General features: G+C 40.9%; 1 protein-coding gene across 8 annotated transcripts in view; it reads left to right on the plus strand.

Moving 5' to 3' along the window:
• The window catches only part of ATP11C (ATPase phospholipid transporting 11C), a 202689-nt gene that overhangs the window by 43461 nt on the left and 140655 nt on the right, over positions 1-18573 (plus strand). For 7 of the 8 annotated variants that reach the window (XM_023757593.1, XM_023757571.1, XM_023757559.1 and 4 more), the window contains exon 2: positions 6812-6844. The exons of the other annotated variant lie outside the window; for it this stretch is intronic. In XM_023757593.1, the coding sequence (XP_023613361.1) occupies positions 6812-6844 (33 nt within the window). The remainder of the gene's footprint in view (positions 1-6811; positions 6845-18573) is intronic. 8 annotated transcript variants of the gene reach the window in all.

Raw genomic sequence — 18573 nt, forward strand, 5'->3', positions numbered from 1 at the left:
ACCCCCTGATCGCCCTGCGGCTCTGTGTGTGGCAGGGTGCGGTACCCCAACCCTCCCCCCCACAGGCCCTGCTCTGTGTGTGACGGGGTAGAGCCATAACCTCCCCATCGGCCCTGCCCTGAGTGTGAGAGTGGCGGCGCCCCAACCCCCTGATCGGCCCTGCTCTATGGGTGATAGAGGGCGGCGCCCCAATCCCCTGATTCGCCCTGCTCTGTGTGTGACAGGGGGCGGTGCCCCAACTCCCCTATCGGCCCTACTCTGTGCGTGACAGGGGGGAGCACCCCAAACCCCTGATGGGCCCTGCTCTGTGCGTGACAGGGGGTGGTGCCGCAACCTCCCCATCGACCCTGCCTTGAGTGTGACAGTGGGCGGTGCCCCAACCCCCCAATCGGCCCTACCCTGAGCATGACTGAGGGTGGCGTCGAACCTCCCAATCCACCCTGCTCTGTGCATGACAGGGGGCGGCGCCCCAACTCCCCAATCGGCCCTGCTCTGAGCCCGACCAGGGGCTGCACCTAGGGATTGGGCCTGCCCTCTGCCACCCAGGAGCAGGCCTAAGCCAGCAGGTCGTTATCTCCTGAGGGGTCCCAGACTGCGAGAGGGCACAGGCCGGGCTGAGGGACCCCCCCTTCCCCCCCGAGTGCACAAATTTTTGTGCACCGGGCCTCTAGTATATATATAAAAGCCTAAGCGACCAGCTGACTGACCGGTAGCTGTGACGTGTGCTGACCACCAGGGGGCAGATGCTCAATGCAGGAGTGGAAACCACAGGCAAGGAAACATGGAACAGACTGATGAATCTCAGAGGGGAGGGTGGAGGGTGGGAAGAGATTAACCAAAGATCTTATATGCGTATTAGAGGCCCGTTGCATGGATTCAGATTCGTGTACCGGTGGGGTCCCTCTGGCCTGGCCTGCAGGGATTGGGCCGAAACTGGCTCTCCTACATCCCCCGAGGGGTCCCAGATTGCGAGAGGGCACAGGCCAGGCCAAGGGACCCCACCAGTACACAAATCTGGGCCTCTAGTATGTATATAAGTTGGTTGTTGTTTTTTAAATACATCTTATTGATTTTTTACAGAGAGGAAGGGAGAAGGATAGAGAGTTAGAAACATCATTGAGAGAGAAACATTGATCAGCTGCCTCCTACACACCCCCTACTGGGGATGTGCCTGCAACCGAGGTACATGCTCTTGACCAGAATCGAACCTGGGACCCCTCAGTCCACAGGCCGATGCTCCATCCACTGAGCCAAACCGGTCAGGGCTGTATATAAGTTCTTTGGTTAATATCTCTTCTTCCCCCCCACCCCTCTCCCCTCTGAAATCTGTCATTCTGTTCTATGCATCCATGCCTCTGGACCTATTTTGTTCATCAGTTTATTTTGTTCACTAGATTCTACATATAAGTAAGATCATGTGATATTTGTCTTTCTCTAACTGGCTTGTTTCACTTAGCATAGTACTCTCTAGGTCCCTCCATGCTGTCTCAAAGGGTAAGAGATCCCTCTTTTTACAGCTACATAGTATCTCATTGTGTATATTTACTACAGCTTTTTTATGCACTCGTCTACTAATGAGTAGTTGGGCTGTTTCTAGATCTTAGCTATTGTAAATAACGGTGCTATGAACATAGGGGTTCATATATTCTTTCTGATTGGTGTTTCAGGATTCTTAGGATATATTCCTAGAAGTGGGATCACTGAGTCAAATGGAAGTTCCATTTTTAATTTTTTGAGTAAATTCTATACCTTTTTCCTTGAGATCTACCCTCTTAACAACATTTTAAGTGACAATATAGTATTTTACATTTTACTGTTTTCAGAGCACATTGACCACATCTTCTCATTTCATAAATTAGAGTAGGTTTTATTTCTACTTCATGATGGAAAAAAAATAGACCTTAGAGCAGTGATGGCGAACCTATGACACGCTGTCAGAGGTGACATGCGAACTCATTTTTTTGGTTGATTTTTCTTTGTTAAATGGCATTTAAATAAATATCAAAAATATAAATGTGTGTTTTACTATGATTGCAAATATCAAAAAATATCTATATGTGACACGGCACCAGAGTTAAGTTAGGGTTTTTCAAAATGCTGACACGCCGAGCTCAAAAGGTTCGCCATCACTGCCTTAGAGATATGTTTTCCCAAAGATCACCATAGGATATTGCACCAATATCTAGAACCCAATTCTGATTTTTGTCCTGTGTTCTGTGCATAAGACTTCTGGGACCTGTAATGACCACTTTGTCCCCACAATTAGGATCAACAATTGTGATTAGATGTCCAACTTCAAATAGAGTTCGTGAAATAACTAGTTTTAGGAATAACTTCTATCCTTCATAACTGGAACTTAACTTTTCTAGATTGACTATACAGGACCAGAATTTGAACCATAAGGAAAATTCAAGTGCTGGTCCTTAAACTTTTGGGTGGTTTTAATTAAAATGCTGGGCAGTGAGTTGAGGCCCAGCCTGGTAGATACGGTAGGGCCACTTGAGTAGCTGATTTGTATTAAACACTATTCTAAGCATTATAGGTACATAGAGATTAAAATGAAACAAAAAATATGCTACTCTTTAGGACCTCAGAAGCTAACAGACAAGATGGAAGTACACATATAGATGCTTCAGTTTTCTACTTCCTCCAGTCCATGCTCCATTCTGCAAGCAGAACAATGTTTTGAAAACACATGCCCTTTCCTGCTTAAAACTTTCCCATGGTACTCTGTTTCTCAGAGGACCAAATCCAAGATTCTTAATTAGGCATACAAGACTTCTCTGATTGGCCCAGCTCCCTCTCCCTCTGTATTCACATCTTTCCAGAAGCTCTGGGCATATACCACTCCCTGGAGTGCTCATATCACCTCATGATTTTTCATGCCTCTGGGTGTTGACTCATGCTGGGTCCTCTGTCTAGAATTCTGTATTAGTCTGGGTCCTCTGAGAAACAAATTTAGGATTAAACTGGCAAGGATTTTATTAAGGGAAACTGCTGTGTGAGTGACAGTGGGGAGGGAGATCAGAATAGGTGTACCATTTGTCCATAATGCAAGTCTGACCCCTAGTGAAGAGTAGAGAGAGAGAGTAGAAGCTTAGGAAGAAGGTTTTTAGGCTGCCGAGCAGTTGAAGGAAGGTTTTGAAAAGCCTTTGGGGAGTCCAAAGTCAGCAGCCCTGTTCCTGTCATACTTACTAGTAGTCATTAATCAGGTAGGTACAGTCCATTGGAAGTGTGGCTTCAGTACAAATATTTCTGAGGCAGCAGCTCAGTTGTGCTTATTGTTGGCCTTCTTCTAAGCCTTCATAAATGCCTTTTCTGTCATTCAATTCCTCCTACTTGTCCTTTAAAGGCCAGCTTTAAATGTACCCTCTTCTGGAAAACTTTTCCTTGAAGGAAATTCTCAGCATGTCCACATGGTGGTCCCACTTCCTACAATGATCATTCCCTAATCCCTGCCTGATTAATTTCTAATACACTTACTTGAACCCCTACCACCTATCACAGGTCTGAAAAACTAGCAGATGCTCAGGAAATATTTGTTGAGTGAGTGAATGAGTTGGTAGGACAGGGACAAGCAGATAGGAGAGAGAAAATAGTTGAGGCAGAATGAACTGCTTAAGCAAAGCCATAGAAGAGGAAGAATGAAGAAAGTACTGTCTTCCTTTTTTTCAAGTAAGTATGTCTTGCCAAAAACCTGTCATTTTAGGGAAAGTACTATGATGCAAAACAGGGAGGGAAGGAGTATCTTCCTGGCTGTTGAAAATGATTCAGATTTGAGAACTTTGTTGAGAAAAAAATGTTTTGAGTATTTCCTGAGAGACTTCTTTCCTGAGAGGAAACAGAGTTCATGGAAATGGAATTTTACTGCTGCCAGGAAAAGTGATAAAGATAAAATCTCATACAACTACTACCAGAATAGAAATTTCCATACAGCAAAGAGATGTCAAAGTTCTGCTAATGGCTCATATGTGTTCACTATTAAGTGCAGCTGAATTGTAATTTCATAATGGTATTTGACCTATTTCGACAATCCAATTTATAATGTATGAATTAGTGGAGACCCATTCATCTTGACATTTGCTGACTCTGCCAGATGTTGGTCATATTTTTATGGAAATAAACAGAGAGCTGGCCAGGATCCCAAATCAGTGCCAACTGCCAACCACTGCCACATGTTTTCAGATGAGATAGACACACTGAAGATAAGACAAAATCACCCCTTATCAGCAATTGGAGATTTAGCTCCTGATCTCTATGTAATGTTATACTCTGGTGATTGGTTGGGCCGTGTATGAGGCAGGGTCTTCTTTTTGCTCAGGCCCAAGTCTGTCCTATACAGTCTTCTTCATGCCTTGTTTCTCCAGAGTTACCACTTAAAGGGATGAAAGTTTCTTCATTTGTAATGTGAGACTGAAAAAATATTTAAAAAATATATCAGGGGTTTGCTATGAGGATTCAACCCGGTAATGCATGCTAAGGGCTTAGACTGTGCCTGGCATAAAGTATTTGTTCAGTAAATGGTAGCTAATTTTTATTATTGTTATGCAGTAGAAACAAGGGTCTGGGGGTAAAATCTTAATATTTCTAGGTAAGTATTATCAAAGTTCTTTCTTCATGCATTTGGTGAGTGTCTGTTCTGTGATAAAATAAATGGGACTCTAGGGACATGGGCTGCTATGGCTCATTCTGTAATTATTCTGATATACATAGTTGCTGATACCCATCTCCTCTTCTGACCTGCTATGGAATACCTTTTCTTTCTCATTGATCCATCTCTCTCACCTTCAAATTTATATTATAATTCTTCTTTACCTTGCAATACCTAACTTAAGAAAGTCCCTAACTTAAGAAAGACATCCTATCTAATAATAGACAAACATGGTAATTGACCGTACCTTCGCTACGCCTCCCATTGGCTAATCAGCACGATATGCAAATTAACCGCCAACAAAGATGGCGGCTAATTTGCATACTGAAGGCAGGGCAGGCCAGCGCGAGCTGCCATCCGGGCCCCCATGTGCCACCTAAGCCCCGCCCCCAGCCGGGACCCCCGTCTGCGGCCCTGGGCGGCGGGGCTTGGCAGTGCAAATGCACCACCTAAGCCCCACCCCCAGCCGGGACCCCCATCTGCAGCCCTGGGCGGAGGGGCTTGGCAGCGCAGAAGCCCTATTCTTGCAGGAATCCTCCAGCAATGGGCTTCTAGTGTGAAAATAAGAAGGGTGCATAATGCATTACTCTCTCTTGATGTTTCTGTTTATCAGATTGGGAAACTTTGACAAAACTGTTCTTGCTTTCCATGTCATTTCTTACATTTTAATGGAATCATTCACTTGAGAGACTATCCATTTACTTCTGTTTTTCACTATTAACAATCTTTAACTTCACCAAAGAGCTTCTCTTTCACATGTGTTTACATACATCTCTTAACCATTCCCCCCGTCCCCCCAAGTCTTGCCATAAAATCAAGAGCTACTCCTGTCTCACTTCTCTATTTGAAAGCAAAAAACATGAATTGAATTATGGCTGATAGGAAGTAGAATATTACTATTGATAGATGTGTACAAGGCAAATGAAAGCCATACATTAAAAGGGAAGGAGTAGTATTTGAAGTCCCAAAGGTATCTCATACTCAATATGTTCAAATCTGAACTCACTCTCTGTGCCTTCTCCTCTATGCCTCTGACAGTCAACTCCCAAGATGTTTCTAAAATGTCTTTATTTCTTCCTCACTCCCACTGCCCTTACCCTGGCCCTCATCAGCTTGCATCTAGAGGCAATAACTTTCTAGTTCTCTCTCTTCCCTTTTATGACTACAGGGTCACAAGAGGGTGCCTTTTTTTTCTTTTTAAGCTTTTTAAAAAGTATAAAGTGACACATGGATTTTTTAAAATGAACAATCAAATATGTAGCTTAATACAGTATTATAAGGCAAACATACTTAAAATCTTCATCTAGGTAAGGAAGTATAACATTGTCAACCACACCAGAAGTCCCTCCAGGTGCCATGTTCCAAATCATAAACCCTCCCTCCTTCCCAAATAAACTATCATTCTGACTTTTAAAGTAGTTATTTCCTTGCATTTCTTTACCACAAGGGTGCTTTTCAAAACATCAGTCTTGCCATATCTGGTTGCCTCTATGCTAAAGCCTAGGTAATGCTGAAATTCCCTTATAAGTTTTCTCAGGCCTACTTTTGCATCCTCCTTTCTGTGACTACTTCTCTCCCTTAATACCCCAGTCTCTGGTCATACTGGATTATGCACAGGCTTCCAGATACTTCCAGGCACTTGCTCCAGCTTTCTGGAGTTGCCTGTCTTTCCAACTCAAATGTCATTTCTGCTTTGAAGCTGTCCTGGATCTCCCCTCCCTGACATACCTGGGACAGAATGAATTCCTCACATCCCTGTGCTCTGTACCCATTACAGCATTTTACACATGTTCTTTTATTAGCATTTATTATTGTTTCTGGTATCTAACAGATTGCTTAATGCATAGTAGGTGCTCAGGAAATGTTTGTTGAATGAATGAATCTATGTAATTGATTCATAGATTTTAATCTGTTTTAAAAATTTTCTTCAGAATTGACAAAGAAATCATATACTTGATCATATGATCAAGCTTCCTTTTCCTTAAGTATTCCTTCCTATTTTACACAAAATTTTTTAAAAGTTAATTTTATTTTCTGTCAATAACTAACATTTTCGGTATTTAATTTACTATTAGTTGAGTGCCAGCTATGTGCCAGACACTGTGCTAAGCCCTGCCTGTGTGTTATTTACTGACTCCTCACTATATTTTCATTTTACAGGTTAGGGCACTGAAGCTTAGAGCAGTTAAACAGGTAAGGTCATTAAGCCTGAAAGGAATAAAACTAGAGTTCAAACTCACACAATCTGACTAGAAATGTCAAACTCGTGCTCTCCTTACCATTTGGTGTTATTGCTTATTAAGAAAATGTATTCTCGGTTGCAAATCATGGATTTTTATGAAATATCTGCAGAGCATGGTTTATTTATGGAAGTATGTTACCCATTGTCTCACTATGCTCTAATCCAGTGGTTCTCAACCTGTGGGTCGTGACCCCTTTGAGGGTCGAACGACCCTTTCACACGGGTCGCCTAAGACCATCTGAAAACACATACATAATTACATATTGTTTTTGTGATTAATCACTATGCTTTAATTATGTTCAATTTGTAACAATGAAATTGGGGGTCACCACAACATGAGGAACTGTATTAAAGGTTCGCGGCATTAGGAAGGTTGAGAACCCTTGCTCTAATCAGTTCTTTACGTTCTTTTCACCTTCCAAAAACTGCTTCTGTTCAGGAGTCTGTCTAGCTCTGTTGACTTTAGGTGTGTATTTCTTGTGGCTAATTGGTGGTGGCTTGGTTAATGGCTTTCACTAAGCCACAAGTAAGGAGATTGCTCTTGCATTGGTATCTCTCTTTTCAGCCACATGAATTATTTAGCTTATTGCTGCTGCCTTAAGGGTTGTTTGCCTTGTGCCTGGCAAGGTGTTAAGTTGTGTCTTTTAAAATTATATTGGTCATTAATGCTAATTGCTATTTCTTAACTTCCCTTTGAGATGCTAAAAGAAAATCTAGGTATAAACAATTAAAGAAGCAATTAAGTGAAAGAACACCAGTACAGGAATTCTCCAATAGCTGGTCCCACCTGCAGACCATGGGGCTTACAGAAACAGACCAGGGACATTGGAGGAATTAGATCTGAGACAGCAGCAATGGAGCCACAGCCATTTAGGGAATCATTGCTGGTAATTGGGCAGAAAGAAACACAAATGCACGATATCTGGTCTCACACATGTGTCTCTGGCACTGTCAGTATTTGCCTTTTCTCCTTATTAGTATGTCAGCTTTTCCAGGGCAGAAATTTTAGTTTTTTTTTTGAGCTTTATGCCACTTAGTCCTGCATATGGCATAGATAGGGCATTGCTCACCTGCTAGTGTTTTTTGTCTGTTTTTAAGAACTCTCTTACTGCATTTTGGTTTTTAAAGCCAAGTTTTCATTTCAGCAAATTACCAAGGTTCATCAAGAATATTTGCTTGTGTCAAACCTTATTGCATGTAACTATTTCTTAAAACTAACAAAAGTAACAGCAGCTAAGATTTTTAGTTCCCTTAGCAAATGCTAGGATTTATTTGTTTTGTTTTGTTTTACTACAGGCATGTCTGATAAATCTGTTAATGGTTTTCAAAGGATTTTCTTATAAACTTATAGTCCACCTACCCAGAGAAAATTATTAATATTTAAGTAGATTTCTTATTTCAGGCATGGTTTGCTTGGTAGCTTGACATGGTTCTGGTAATATTATAAATGTTTCATTTTTGAGAAATCTGCTTTTAGAAATTTTTGCTAAACATTTTCAATGGTGGTAAAAACACCATAGTGTTATGTTGATACAGTACATGCCACAGTTGTACTATTCCATTCCCCAATCAGACATTTAGATGTCTTGTAAATTTTGTTGTTGTTGATGCTACTATATCTGTTTTCTTTCCTTTTTTTATTTCAAGAAAAATGATTTTAAATATAATATTACATGCAATAAACATAAATGTCTCAAGAAAAACAATTTTAAATATGATAATGCTACATGCAATAAACACCAATTATTCAAGAAAAATGATCTTACATATAATAATATTACATGCAATAAACATTAATATTTCAAGAATAAAAGGATTTTAAGTTTAATATTACCAAAACTGTACTAACATAGAATGATATCACAAAAGTTGTAGAAAATATTAAAAATGGGAAAATAACAGGATTGCTTCTATTATATTCTAGAATATTTTCCCCAATGGCTCTATTTTTGTTCATCAGTTTATGTTGCTCATTATATTCCACAAATGAGTGAGTTACTATGATATTTATCATTCTCTGACTGCCTTATTTCGCTTAGCATGATGCTCTCCAGGTCCATCCATGCTGTTGCAAATGGTAAGAGTTCCTTCTTTTTTACTGCAGGTGTAGTATGCCATTGTGTAGATGTACCACAGTTTTCTAATCCACTCATCTGCTGATGGGCACTTAGGCTGTTTCCAAATCTTAACTATTGTAAATTGCGCTGCTATAAACAAAGGGTGAATATATCCTTTCTGATTGGTGTTTCTGGTTTCCTGGGATATAGTCCTAGAAGTGGGATCACTGAGTCGAATGGGAGCTCCATTTTTAATTTTTTGAGGAAACTCCATACTGTTTTCCACAGTGGTTGTACCAGTCTGCATTCCCACCAGCAGTGCATGAAGGTTCCTTTTTCTTGGCATTCTCACCAGCACTTGTTGTTTGTTGATTTGCTGATGAGAGCCAGTCTGACAGGTGTGAGATGGTACTTCATTGTTGTTTTGATTTGCATCTCTTGGATGATTAGTGACTTTGAGCATGTTTTCATATGTCTCTTGACATTCTGTATGTCCTCTTTCGAAAAGAGTCTATTTATGTCCTTTGCCCATTTTTTGATTGGGTTGTTTATCTTCTTTTTGTTAAGTAGTATGAGTTCCCTATAAATGTTGGAGATTAAACCCTTATCGGAGATAACATTGGCAAATATGTTCTCCCATGAAGTGGGCTTTCTTGTTTTGTTGATGGTTTCTTTTGCTGTGCAGAAGCTTTTTATTTTGATGTAGTCCCGTTTGTTTATTTTCTCTTTAGGTTCCATTGCCGTAGGAACTGTGTCAGTAAAGATATTGCTACGACATATGTCTGCTATTTTGCTGCCTATGGATTCTTCTAAGATTTTTATGATTTCCCATCTTACATTTAAGTCCTTTATCCATTTTGAGTTTATTTTTGTGTATGGTGTAAGTTGGTGGTCTAGTTTCATTTTTTGCAGCTATTGGTCCAATTTTCCCAACACCATTTATTGAAAAGACTATCTTGACTCCATTATATGCTTTTGCCTCCTTTGTCAAATATTAATGGAAATTGAGCATAGTGGTTTGGGTCGATTTCTGGGTTCTCTGTTCTCTTCCATTGGTCTATATGTCTGTTCTTGTGCCAGTACCAGGCAGTTTTGAGAACAGTGGCTTTGTAATATAGTTTGATATCTGGTATTGTGATCCCTCCAACTTTGTTCTTCTTTCTCAGGATTGCTGCAGCTACTCAGGGTCTTTTTTTATTCCATATAAATTTTTGGAGAGTTTGTTCTAGGTCTGTGAAATATTCTGTTGGTATCTTAATGGGGATTGCATTGAATGTATAAATTGCTTTGGGTAGTATGGACATTTTAATTATGTATTTCTATCAATCTATGAACACGGTATATTCTTCCATTTGTTTATGTCTTCCTCTATCTCTTTTTTCAATGTCCTGTAGTTTTCCAGGTACACATCTTTTACCTCCTTAGTTAAGTTTATTCCTAGGTATCTTAATTTTTTCAGTGCAATGTTTGTTTGGGATTGATTTTTTAGTTTCTCTTTCTGTGAGTTCATTATTGGTGTATAAGAAAGCCATAGATTTCTGGGTGTTAATTTTGTATCCTGCTACATTGCCGAATTCATTTGTTAACTCTAGTAGTTTTTTGATGGAGTCTTTGGGGGTTTTATGTACAATATCATGTCACCTGCGAATAATGACAATTTTACTTCTTTTTTTTCCAATTTGGATGCTTTTCATTTCTTCTTCTTGTCTAATCGCTATGGCTAACACTTCCAATACTATGTCGAACAGGACTGGTGAAAGTAGGCATCCCTGTCTTGTTCCTGTTCTTAGGGGAAATGATCTTAGTTTTTGCCCATTGAGTATGATGTTGGCTGTAGGTTTGTCATATATGGCCTTCATCATGTTGAGATTTGCTCCTTCTAATCCAACTTTGCTGAGAGTTTTTATCAAAAATGGGTGTTGAATTTTGTCGAATGCGTTTTCTGCGTCTATTGATATGATCATGTGATTTTTGTCTTTCAATTTGTTTATGTGATGTATCATGTTTATTGATTTACAAATATTGTACCAGCCTTGCATCCCTGGAATAAATCCCATTTGATCATGGTGTATGATTTTTTAATATATTGCTGGATGCAATTTGCTAATATTTTGTTGAGGATTTTAGCATCTATGTTCATCAGGGATATTGGCCTGTAATTCTCTTTCTTTGAAGTGTCTTATCTGGTTTTGGAATTGGGATAATGCTGGCCTCATGAAAAGAGTTTGGAAGTGTTCCTTCCTCTTGAATTTTCTGAAATAGTTTGAGGAGTATAGGTATTAGTTCTTCTTTCAGTGTTTGGAAAAACTCCCCTGTAAAGCCATCTGGACCTGGGCTTTTGTTTGGTGGGAGTTTTTTGATTACTGCTTCTGTTTCATTGGTTGTTATTGGCCTATTCAGGTTTTTTGATTATTCCTGATTCAGTTTTGGGAGATTGTATTTTTCTAGGAATTTGTCTATTTCATCCACATTGTCCAGCTTGTTAGCATATAATTGTTCATAGTATTTTCTTAAAATCCCTTGTATTTCTGTGGTGTCAGTGGTTACTTCTCCACTTCTATTTCTGATTTTATCTATTTGGATCCTCTCTCTGTTTCTTGATGAGTCTGGCTAATGGTTTATCAATTTTGTTTATCCTTTCAAAGAACCAGCTCTTGGTTTCATTGATTTTTTTGTTGTTGTTTTTTAGTCTCTATGTCATTTATTTCTTCTCTAATCTTTATTATATCCTTCCTTCTACTTACTCTGGGCTTTTCCTGTTGTTCTCTTTCTAGTTCTTTAAGTTGTAGGGTTAAATAGTTTATTGCTGATTTTTCTTGTTTTTTGAGGTATGCCTGTAGTGCTATGAACTTCCCTCTCAGGAATGCTTTTGCTCTGTCCCAGAGATTTTGGGTGGTTTTGTGTTCATTTTCATTTTTGTTCCAGGAAGTTTTTGATTTCTTTCTTGATCTCGTTGGTAACCCATTCATTGTTTAATAACATGTTATTTAGCCTCTATGTATTTTAATGTTTTGGGGTGTTTTTTACTGTAGTTGATTTCTTTTTTTTTTTTAAATATATTTTATTGATTTTTTACAGAGAGAAAGGGAGAGGGATAGAGAGTTAGAAACATCGATGAGAGAGAAACATCGACCAGCTGCCTCCTGCACACCTCCTACTGGGGATGTGCCCGCAACCAAGGTACATGCCCTTGACCGGAATCGAACCTGGGACCTTTCAGTCCGCAGGCCGACGCTCTATCCACTGAGCCAAACCAGTTTGGCACTGTAGTTGATTTCTAATCTTATTCCACTGTGATCTGAGAAGATGCTTGATATGACTTCAATCTTCTTGAACTTGTAGAGACTTGTTTTGTGTCCTACCATGTGGTGTATCTTTGTGAATGATCCATGTGTACTTGAGAAGAATGTATATTCTGCTGCGTTGGGGTGAAATGTTCTATAAATGTCTATTAAATCCATCTTATCCAGGGTTTCCTTTAGAGTCTCTATTTCCTTGTTAAGTTTTTGTCTGGAAAATCTGTTCAGGGAAGTCAGAAGGGTGTTAAAGTCCCCTACTATGACCGTGTTGTTGTCAATCTCTCTGTTAAAGTGCTCTAGAAGTTTTTTTATATATATTTAGGTGCACCTATATTGTGTGCATAAATGTTTACCAGGGTTATATCCTCTTGTTGGATCATTCTCTTTAGTATTACATGTAGTGACCTTTGTTGTCTCTTGTGATGGCCTTCATTTTGTCAGATATGAGTATTGCTACTCCAGCTTTTTTTTTTGTTTTTTCTTTTCCATTTGCATGGAAATTTTTTTCCCATCCCTTCACTTTCATCCTGTGTGTATCTTTTGTCTTCAGGTGGGTCTCTTGTAGACAGCATATAGTTGGGTTATGTTTTTGTATCCATTCAGCTACCCTACACCTTTTGATTGGAGCATTTAATCCATTTACATTTAGGGTTATTATTGAGAGGTACTTATTTATAGCCATTTTAATTCTGTATGACTAAGTTTCTCTTCCTGTTTCTTCTTCTCAGCAATCCCTTACAGAAATCCCTTTAGCATTTCTTGTAATGCTGGTTTGGTGGTGATGAACTCCTGTAGCCTTTTTTTTTTTTTGTCTGGGAAGCTCTTTATTGGACCATCTGTTTTGAATGATAGCCTTGCTGGATAATCTTGGTCTCAGATCCTTGCTTCCCATTGCCTTAAGTACTTTATACCATTCTCTTCTGGCTTGTAGAGTTTCTGATGAGAAATCAGGTATCAGTCTTATGGAAACTCCTTTTTAGGTAACAGTTTTCTTTTCTCTTGCTGCCTTTAAGATTCTCTCTTTGTCTTTAATTTTTGGCATTTCAATTATGATGTGTCTGGGTGTGGGTCTGTTTGGGTTCTTCTTGTTTGGGGTTCTCTGTGCCTCCTGAACTTGTTCCTTTACCAGGTTAAGGAAGTTTTCTACCATTATTTCTTCAAACACCTACTCTATTCCTTTCTCCCTTTCTGCCTCTCTGGCACACCTGCTATTCTAATATTTTTACATTTCACATTGTTCCACAGCTCCCTTAAGCTGTCCTCCTGTTTTTTAATTTTTTTTCTTTTTGGTTCTCTGAGTGATATTTTCAACTCTGCCTTCTAATTCACTTATTTGATCCTCAGCTTCCCCTAATCTGTTGTGTATTCTTTCTAATGGGTTCTTTATTTGTGTTATGTCATTCTTTATCTCAGACTGTTCTTTTTTCATAGTTGCTATATCTTCTTTCATACTGTTGAGCATTTTTACCATCCTTAATCTGAACTCTGTTTCAGATAAATTTCTTATCTCTGCTTCATTTATCTCTTCTTCTGAGGAATTCTCTAGTTCTTTCATTTGAAGGTTGTTTCTTTGTTTCCTCATTTTGGTTGTCTGTTTGGGTTTGTGATGATGTATTAGGTAGATCCTCTACACCAGGGGTTGCCAACCAGTGGTCCATGAGGTCTGAAAGTTTGGCTATTGCTGCTCTACACCCCTCAATCTCTAGTGCAGGACAGTGTTAAAGACTAATTGGATCAGGCAAAGACTCAAAGCCTCCAGAGACCACCTCTGTCTACAGACTAATAGTATTCCGACTTGAATTGCCCCCAGGCAATCGTCTTCAGGTGTATTGAGTTTTTTCAACAGCGTGAGGCAGTTGCTTCTGCCTGGAAGCTAATTGTTATTTTTAATCTCTTAAGTGGCCTCAGGGCAAGGTGTTTTCCAATAGGGTGTATTGACTGTCTTCCCCCCAGGCAAGGCAGATGTCTATGTTGGAAAGATTTCCTCCTGTGCATGAGAGAATGACTCAGCCCAGGAAACTTGCGGATTCTGCCTTCTGAGCTCTATCCCCCGAGTCCCCAGTCTTGAGTTCTGCTCTCACACTTTACCCTCTCTCTGCCAGAGCACAAGGTGGGTGGCTCCAAAGGGAATTTTTGTGCGTTGGCCCTTCAAGAGGGTGCCTGAACTTTCAGCTGCCACTCCCTGCAGACAGCACCCCACTGCTTTTCACAGCTGGATGTTATGTGCGTACCCTCCTCAGTTTGGTGCTCTCCGCTGGGGAACCCAGCTTTGGGATTAGATCCCAGAGTTCTCAGTGGCAACCCCCACAGCTGAGATATCTTTCCGAGACTTCAGTTGCTGTCTGTGGGTGCCCAGCCAGCCCTTTTGCACCTCTGACCCTCTTAACAGTCTCTATGCGGTCTCCACCTTTGGTCCTTGGGTATTAGGGTTCTCTTCTGTGAGTTTTCTGTTGATTTTTCAGGAAGCCTTTCCATATTTCAGTTGTAATTCCAGCTTGTTCCTGGGAGCATGTCCGTGCAGTATCCACCTATTCTATGTCTTGTAATTTTTTTAAAAAAAAATATTTTTATTCACTAGGGGTTGTTTAAATTGCTTTACACACATTTATCTCCTAGAGTATTCTGACAGAACCTTTGAGTTTGGTTATATTATTGTCCTTGCTTTAAAGTTTGGGATACAAGTGGGTTATCACTTGCACCTCAGATGTCTTATAAAATAAATTCATAGTATTAGGAATTTGAACTGCACTTTCTGCCTCAGTTACTGCTCTGTTAGGAAAGAACACTTGAAAAACATTAGTGTGGGAGGGCTCTTCTGGAGATTATGGCCTTCTCTAGGACCACTATATTTAATCATTTTGGGGGAAACACCATCGCTGTTCTACTTGTTAAAAAAGTGGCTGCGGCATTTTCTTTCAGCTGATACTTCATCAGTAACTTTTCTGGTAAGCTTTTTTTTGGGGGGGGGGCGTCATGGTTTAAGGCTCTGTTTTGTGGCTGTTGTTTCTTTTCCCAGGCTACTGTATTTTCTGTTATATTGTAAGCTATAGACTGATTTAGTGGCTCATGGTCAACAGTTTGACTCTGTCAATTCCTGATACTGTAGAAGAAGCAGTGTGTTTTCTTGTAAGGTAAAATGTATAAGGCTGCTGTTCAATTTGACAGAAAAAAAAATGAGCTACAAGCACTTCTCAAAAAACCCGCACAACATTTCAGAGACAACTTGTTACTTTTTCATTTTCAAACCTGACCTGTTTCTTAAGAAAATTCCATACCTCCCCAGAGGCCAGGGTGTCTCCAGGTTAATAATGCTCTAGGATTTTTGTTACTGTTCTCAAAAGAATCCCAGATTGGCCCTAACTGGTTTGGCTCAGTGGATAGAGAGTTGGCCTGAGGACCAAAGGGTCTCAGGTTCGATTCCAGTCAAGGGCTCATACCTCGGTTTCAGGCTCCTCCCCATCCCAGGCCCTGGATGGGGCTCATTCAGGAGGCAACCAGTCGATGTGTTTCTTTCACATTGGTATTTCTATCTGTCTTTCCCTCTTCCGATTTCTCTAAAAATCAATGGGAAAATATCCTCTGGTGAAGATTAAAAAAAAAAAAAAAAAAGGAATCCCAGGTGGGTACCTTGCTTACCCTGACGAAGTGTGTTTGAAGGTGCTTTTCTTTTATTGGCTAAAGAGTATGAGGAAAGAGGTACCAAGACTCAAGTAGCCAAATGAGGAACCAGGTAGATCCTAGAAACAGATATTACAATGCCTACATTTGTGCAATTTTATTCTGAGAACATGATTGTTTGTTTCATCTTCTTTTCCCACAATGGAAGTAAATTAATTGGTCATGAAAGTGGTATAATGGCAAGAGTATTGAGTCCTAAATTTTGCCTAGCATGCTTTTCCATCAAGGAATATTTGGAGGAGGAGTGTGATAAGAGAGGGGAGAGAAATTAAATTAGATAAGGCATTTGGCTAGACATGGAAATAGATGTCAAGATCCATGCACCACCTGCTAGTAAAGTTAACCAAAGCAAAAGAAATCAGCAAGCCTTTCTATAGAGCCAGATCCCTTTCAGTTTCCTTTTCTCCCCCTTCCTTGCCATCAAATGCCCCTCATTTTTTTTTAATATATTTTATTAATTTTTTACAGAGAGGAAGGGAGAGGGATAGAGAGCTAGAAACATCGATAAGAGAGAAACATCGATCAGCTGCCTCCTGCACACCCCCTACTGGGGATGTGCTTGCAACCAAGGTACATGCCCTTGACTGGAATCGAACCTGGGACCCTTCAGTCCACAGGCCGACGCTCTATCCACTGAGGCAAGCCAGCCAGGGCGCCCCTCATTTTTTTGCTCACAGCAAGTGGGGTTTTCATTCCCAAGCTTCCTCACCTCCAGAGATTGGGAGTCACTAGATTTGGCTTGGAGCAGAGAACTCTGCTTTCTGAACAAGTTCCCTGGGGATTCTCTTGCAGACCTCTTCAGAAGCATCATTTGAGAAACCTGGATTCCACCTCGGATCCACATATCCCAATAATTGGTCAGCCATTGGGAGATCATCTGGAATCAGCATTGAGTATCGGCATGCAGCCACCCACACACATCCACTTGTCCTCTTACACTTTTGACAAAATGGGAACAAATGCATCTCTTTAGTTTGGGAAGATCAATTTTGTGTATTCATGTGGTTGCTAGTACTAGCTAAGGATTACTGAGTCTGCTGTATACTCTAGCAGGTATAATCTTAGTAAGTCCTCAGAAAAATCTGGTGAAGATAGGAATTGTTTATTTTTTGTATTTTACAGATAAGGCAACAGGGCCAAAGAGTTTAATGACTTATCCAAATCACAAAACTAGTTAGCAGAGCAGGAAGTTTATCTAGGCAAGCTACTCCTGTACACATTCTTTTCTGTTTTTAATGGACCTCAGGTTCAAGAAATTGGAATCAGTTTTCTTGGTTCAAGACTACTTGGGGGCACTCTAACCACTACTGCACTCACTGACTTTGGAGCCACTCAACTTAAAAAAAATGTTTCGGAAGCAAGCCAATTTAGTTTTTGTATTACTTATTTTTAATAATGCTAAAATACAAATAAAAGCTTACCATCTTAACTACTTTTAAGTGTATGTTTCTGTGGGATTAAGTGCATCCACACTGTTGTGAACTATTGCTACCATCCATTTCCAGAACTCTTTTTATCTTGCAAAACTGAAACTCTGTACCTATCTATATATATAAAGAGCCAGGGTCCCTAACGACCAAAGGCTCGACCTAACACTGTAAGTCAGTGCTGGGTTGCCGTGGTGACCCAGCACTGACTGGTGCCGGGGCAGCGACCCAGCATGGACTGCCAAGGGGGCTGCAGATTAGGCCCAGAGAGAGGCCTCCAGAGAGAGAGGCAGGGTCTGATCTGCAGCCTCAGTGGCAGCTGTTGATCAGTGTTGCCTCTCTCTTTCTCTCCCGGCTTCACCATCAGCCACACCTCTGTTTTTCTCCGGGCCTCCAGGAGGGCTGCTGATCAACCCCGACTCTTTGGTCAGGCCCAGAGATGGGCCTGGAGATGCTGACTGGCATAGAAACCGACCAATCAGAAACAAATCTGGGCGAAGTGCCAGGAGCCAATGGCTGCCTAGGAGGCGTAGCTTTTGATGCTGACTGGCATAGAAACCGATGAATCGGAACTTAATCTGGGTGAACTACGAAGGGAGAACCTAAGGTGGGAGCTGAGAAGGGGTTTTAAGGGCAACAGCTGTTTGGTGTAAGGTGTAAGAAAGTGGTTCAAATTTTTTATGACCACTTTGGCAGTATAGTGCATATGGCTGGCTATCAGTCCAGATATAGGGATTATGTGTTCTTGTCTGCTAAGAGCATCTCCTCCTGCCGAAAAAGGCTCCCCCCCCCCATTTAAGCAATCCTATCCTATATAATCTATACTAATAAAAGGGTAATATGCTAATTAGACTGGGTCAACCGGCCATCTTCCGGACATCCAACTTCCTTCTGGACAAAACCATTGTGGTGGGAGCTGAGGCAGAAGCAGTTAGGGGCAATAAGGCTGGCAGGGGGTTAGGGGCAATCAGGCCAGCAGGGGAGGGCAATTGGGGGCGAGATCAGGCTGGTAGGGGAGGGCAGTTGGGGGCAACCAGGCTGGCAGGGGAAGGCAGTTGGGGGCTGAGATCAGGCCAGCAGGGGAGGGCACTTGGGGGCAAGATCAAGCCGGCAGGAGAGGACAGTTGGGAGCAAGATCAGGCTGGCAAGGGAGGGCAGTTAGGGATGATCAGGCAGGCAGAGGCAGTTGGGGGCGAGATCAGGCCGGCAGGAGAGGGCA

Source organism: Myotis lucifugus, unplaced genomic scaffold, assembly GCF_000147115.1.
Source record: "Myotis lucifugus unplaced genomic scaffold, Myoluc2.0 scaffold_2, whole genome shotgun sequence".
Classification (NCBI taxonomy): Eukaryota; Metazoa; Chordata; class Mammalia; order Chiroptera; family Vespertilionidae; genus Myotis; species Myotis lucifugus.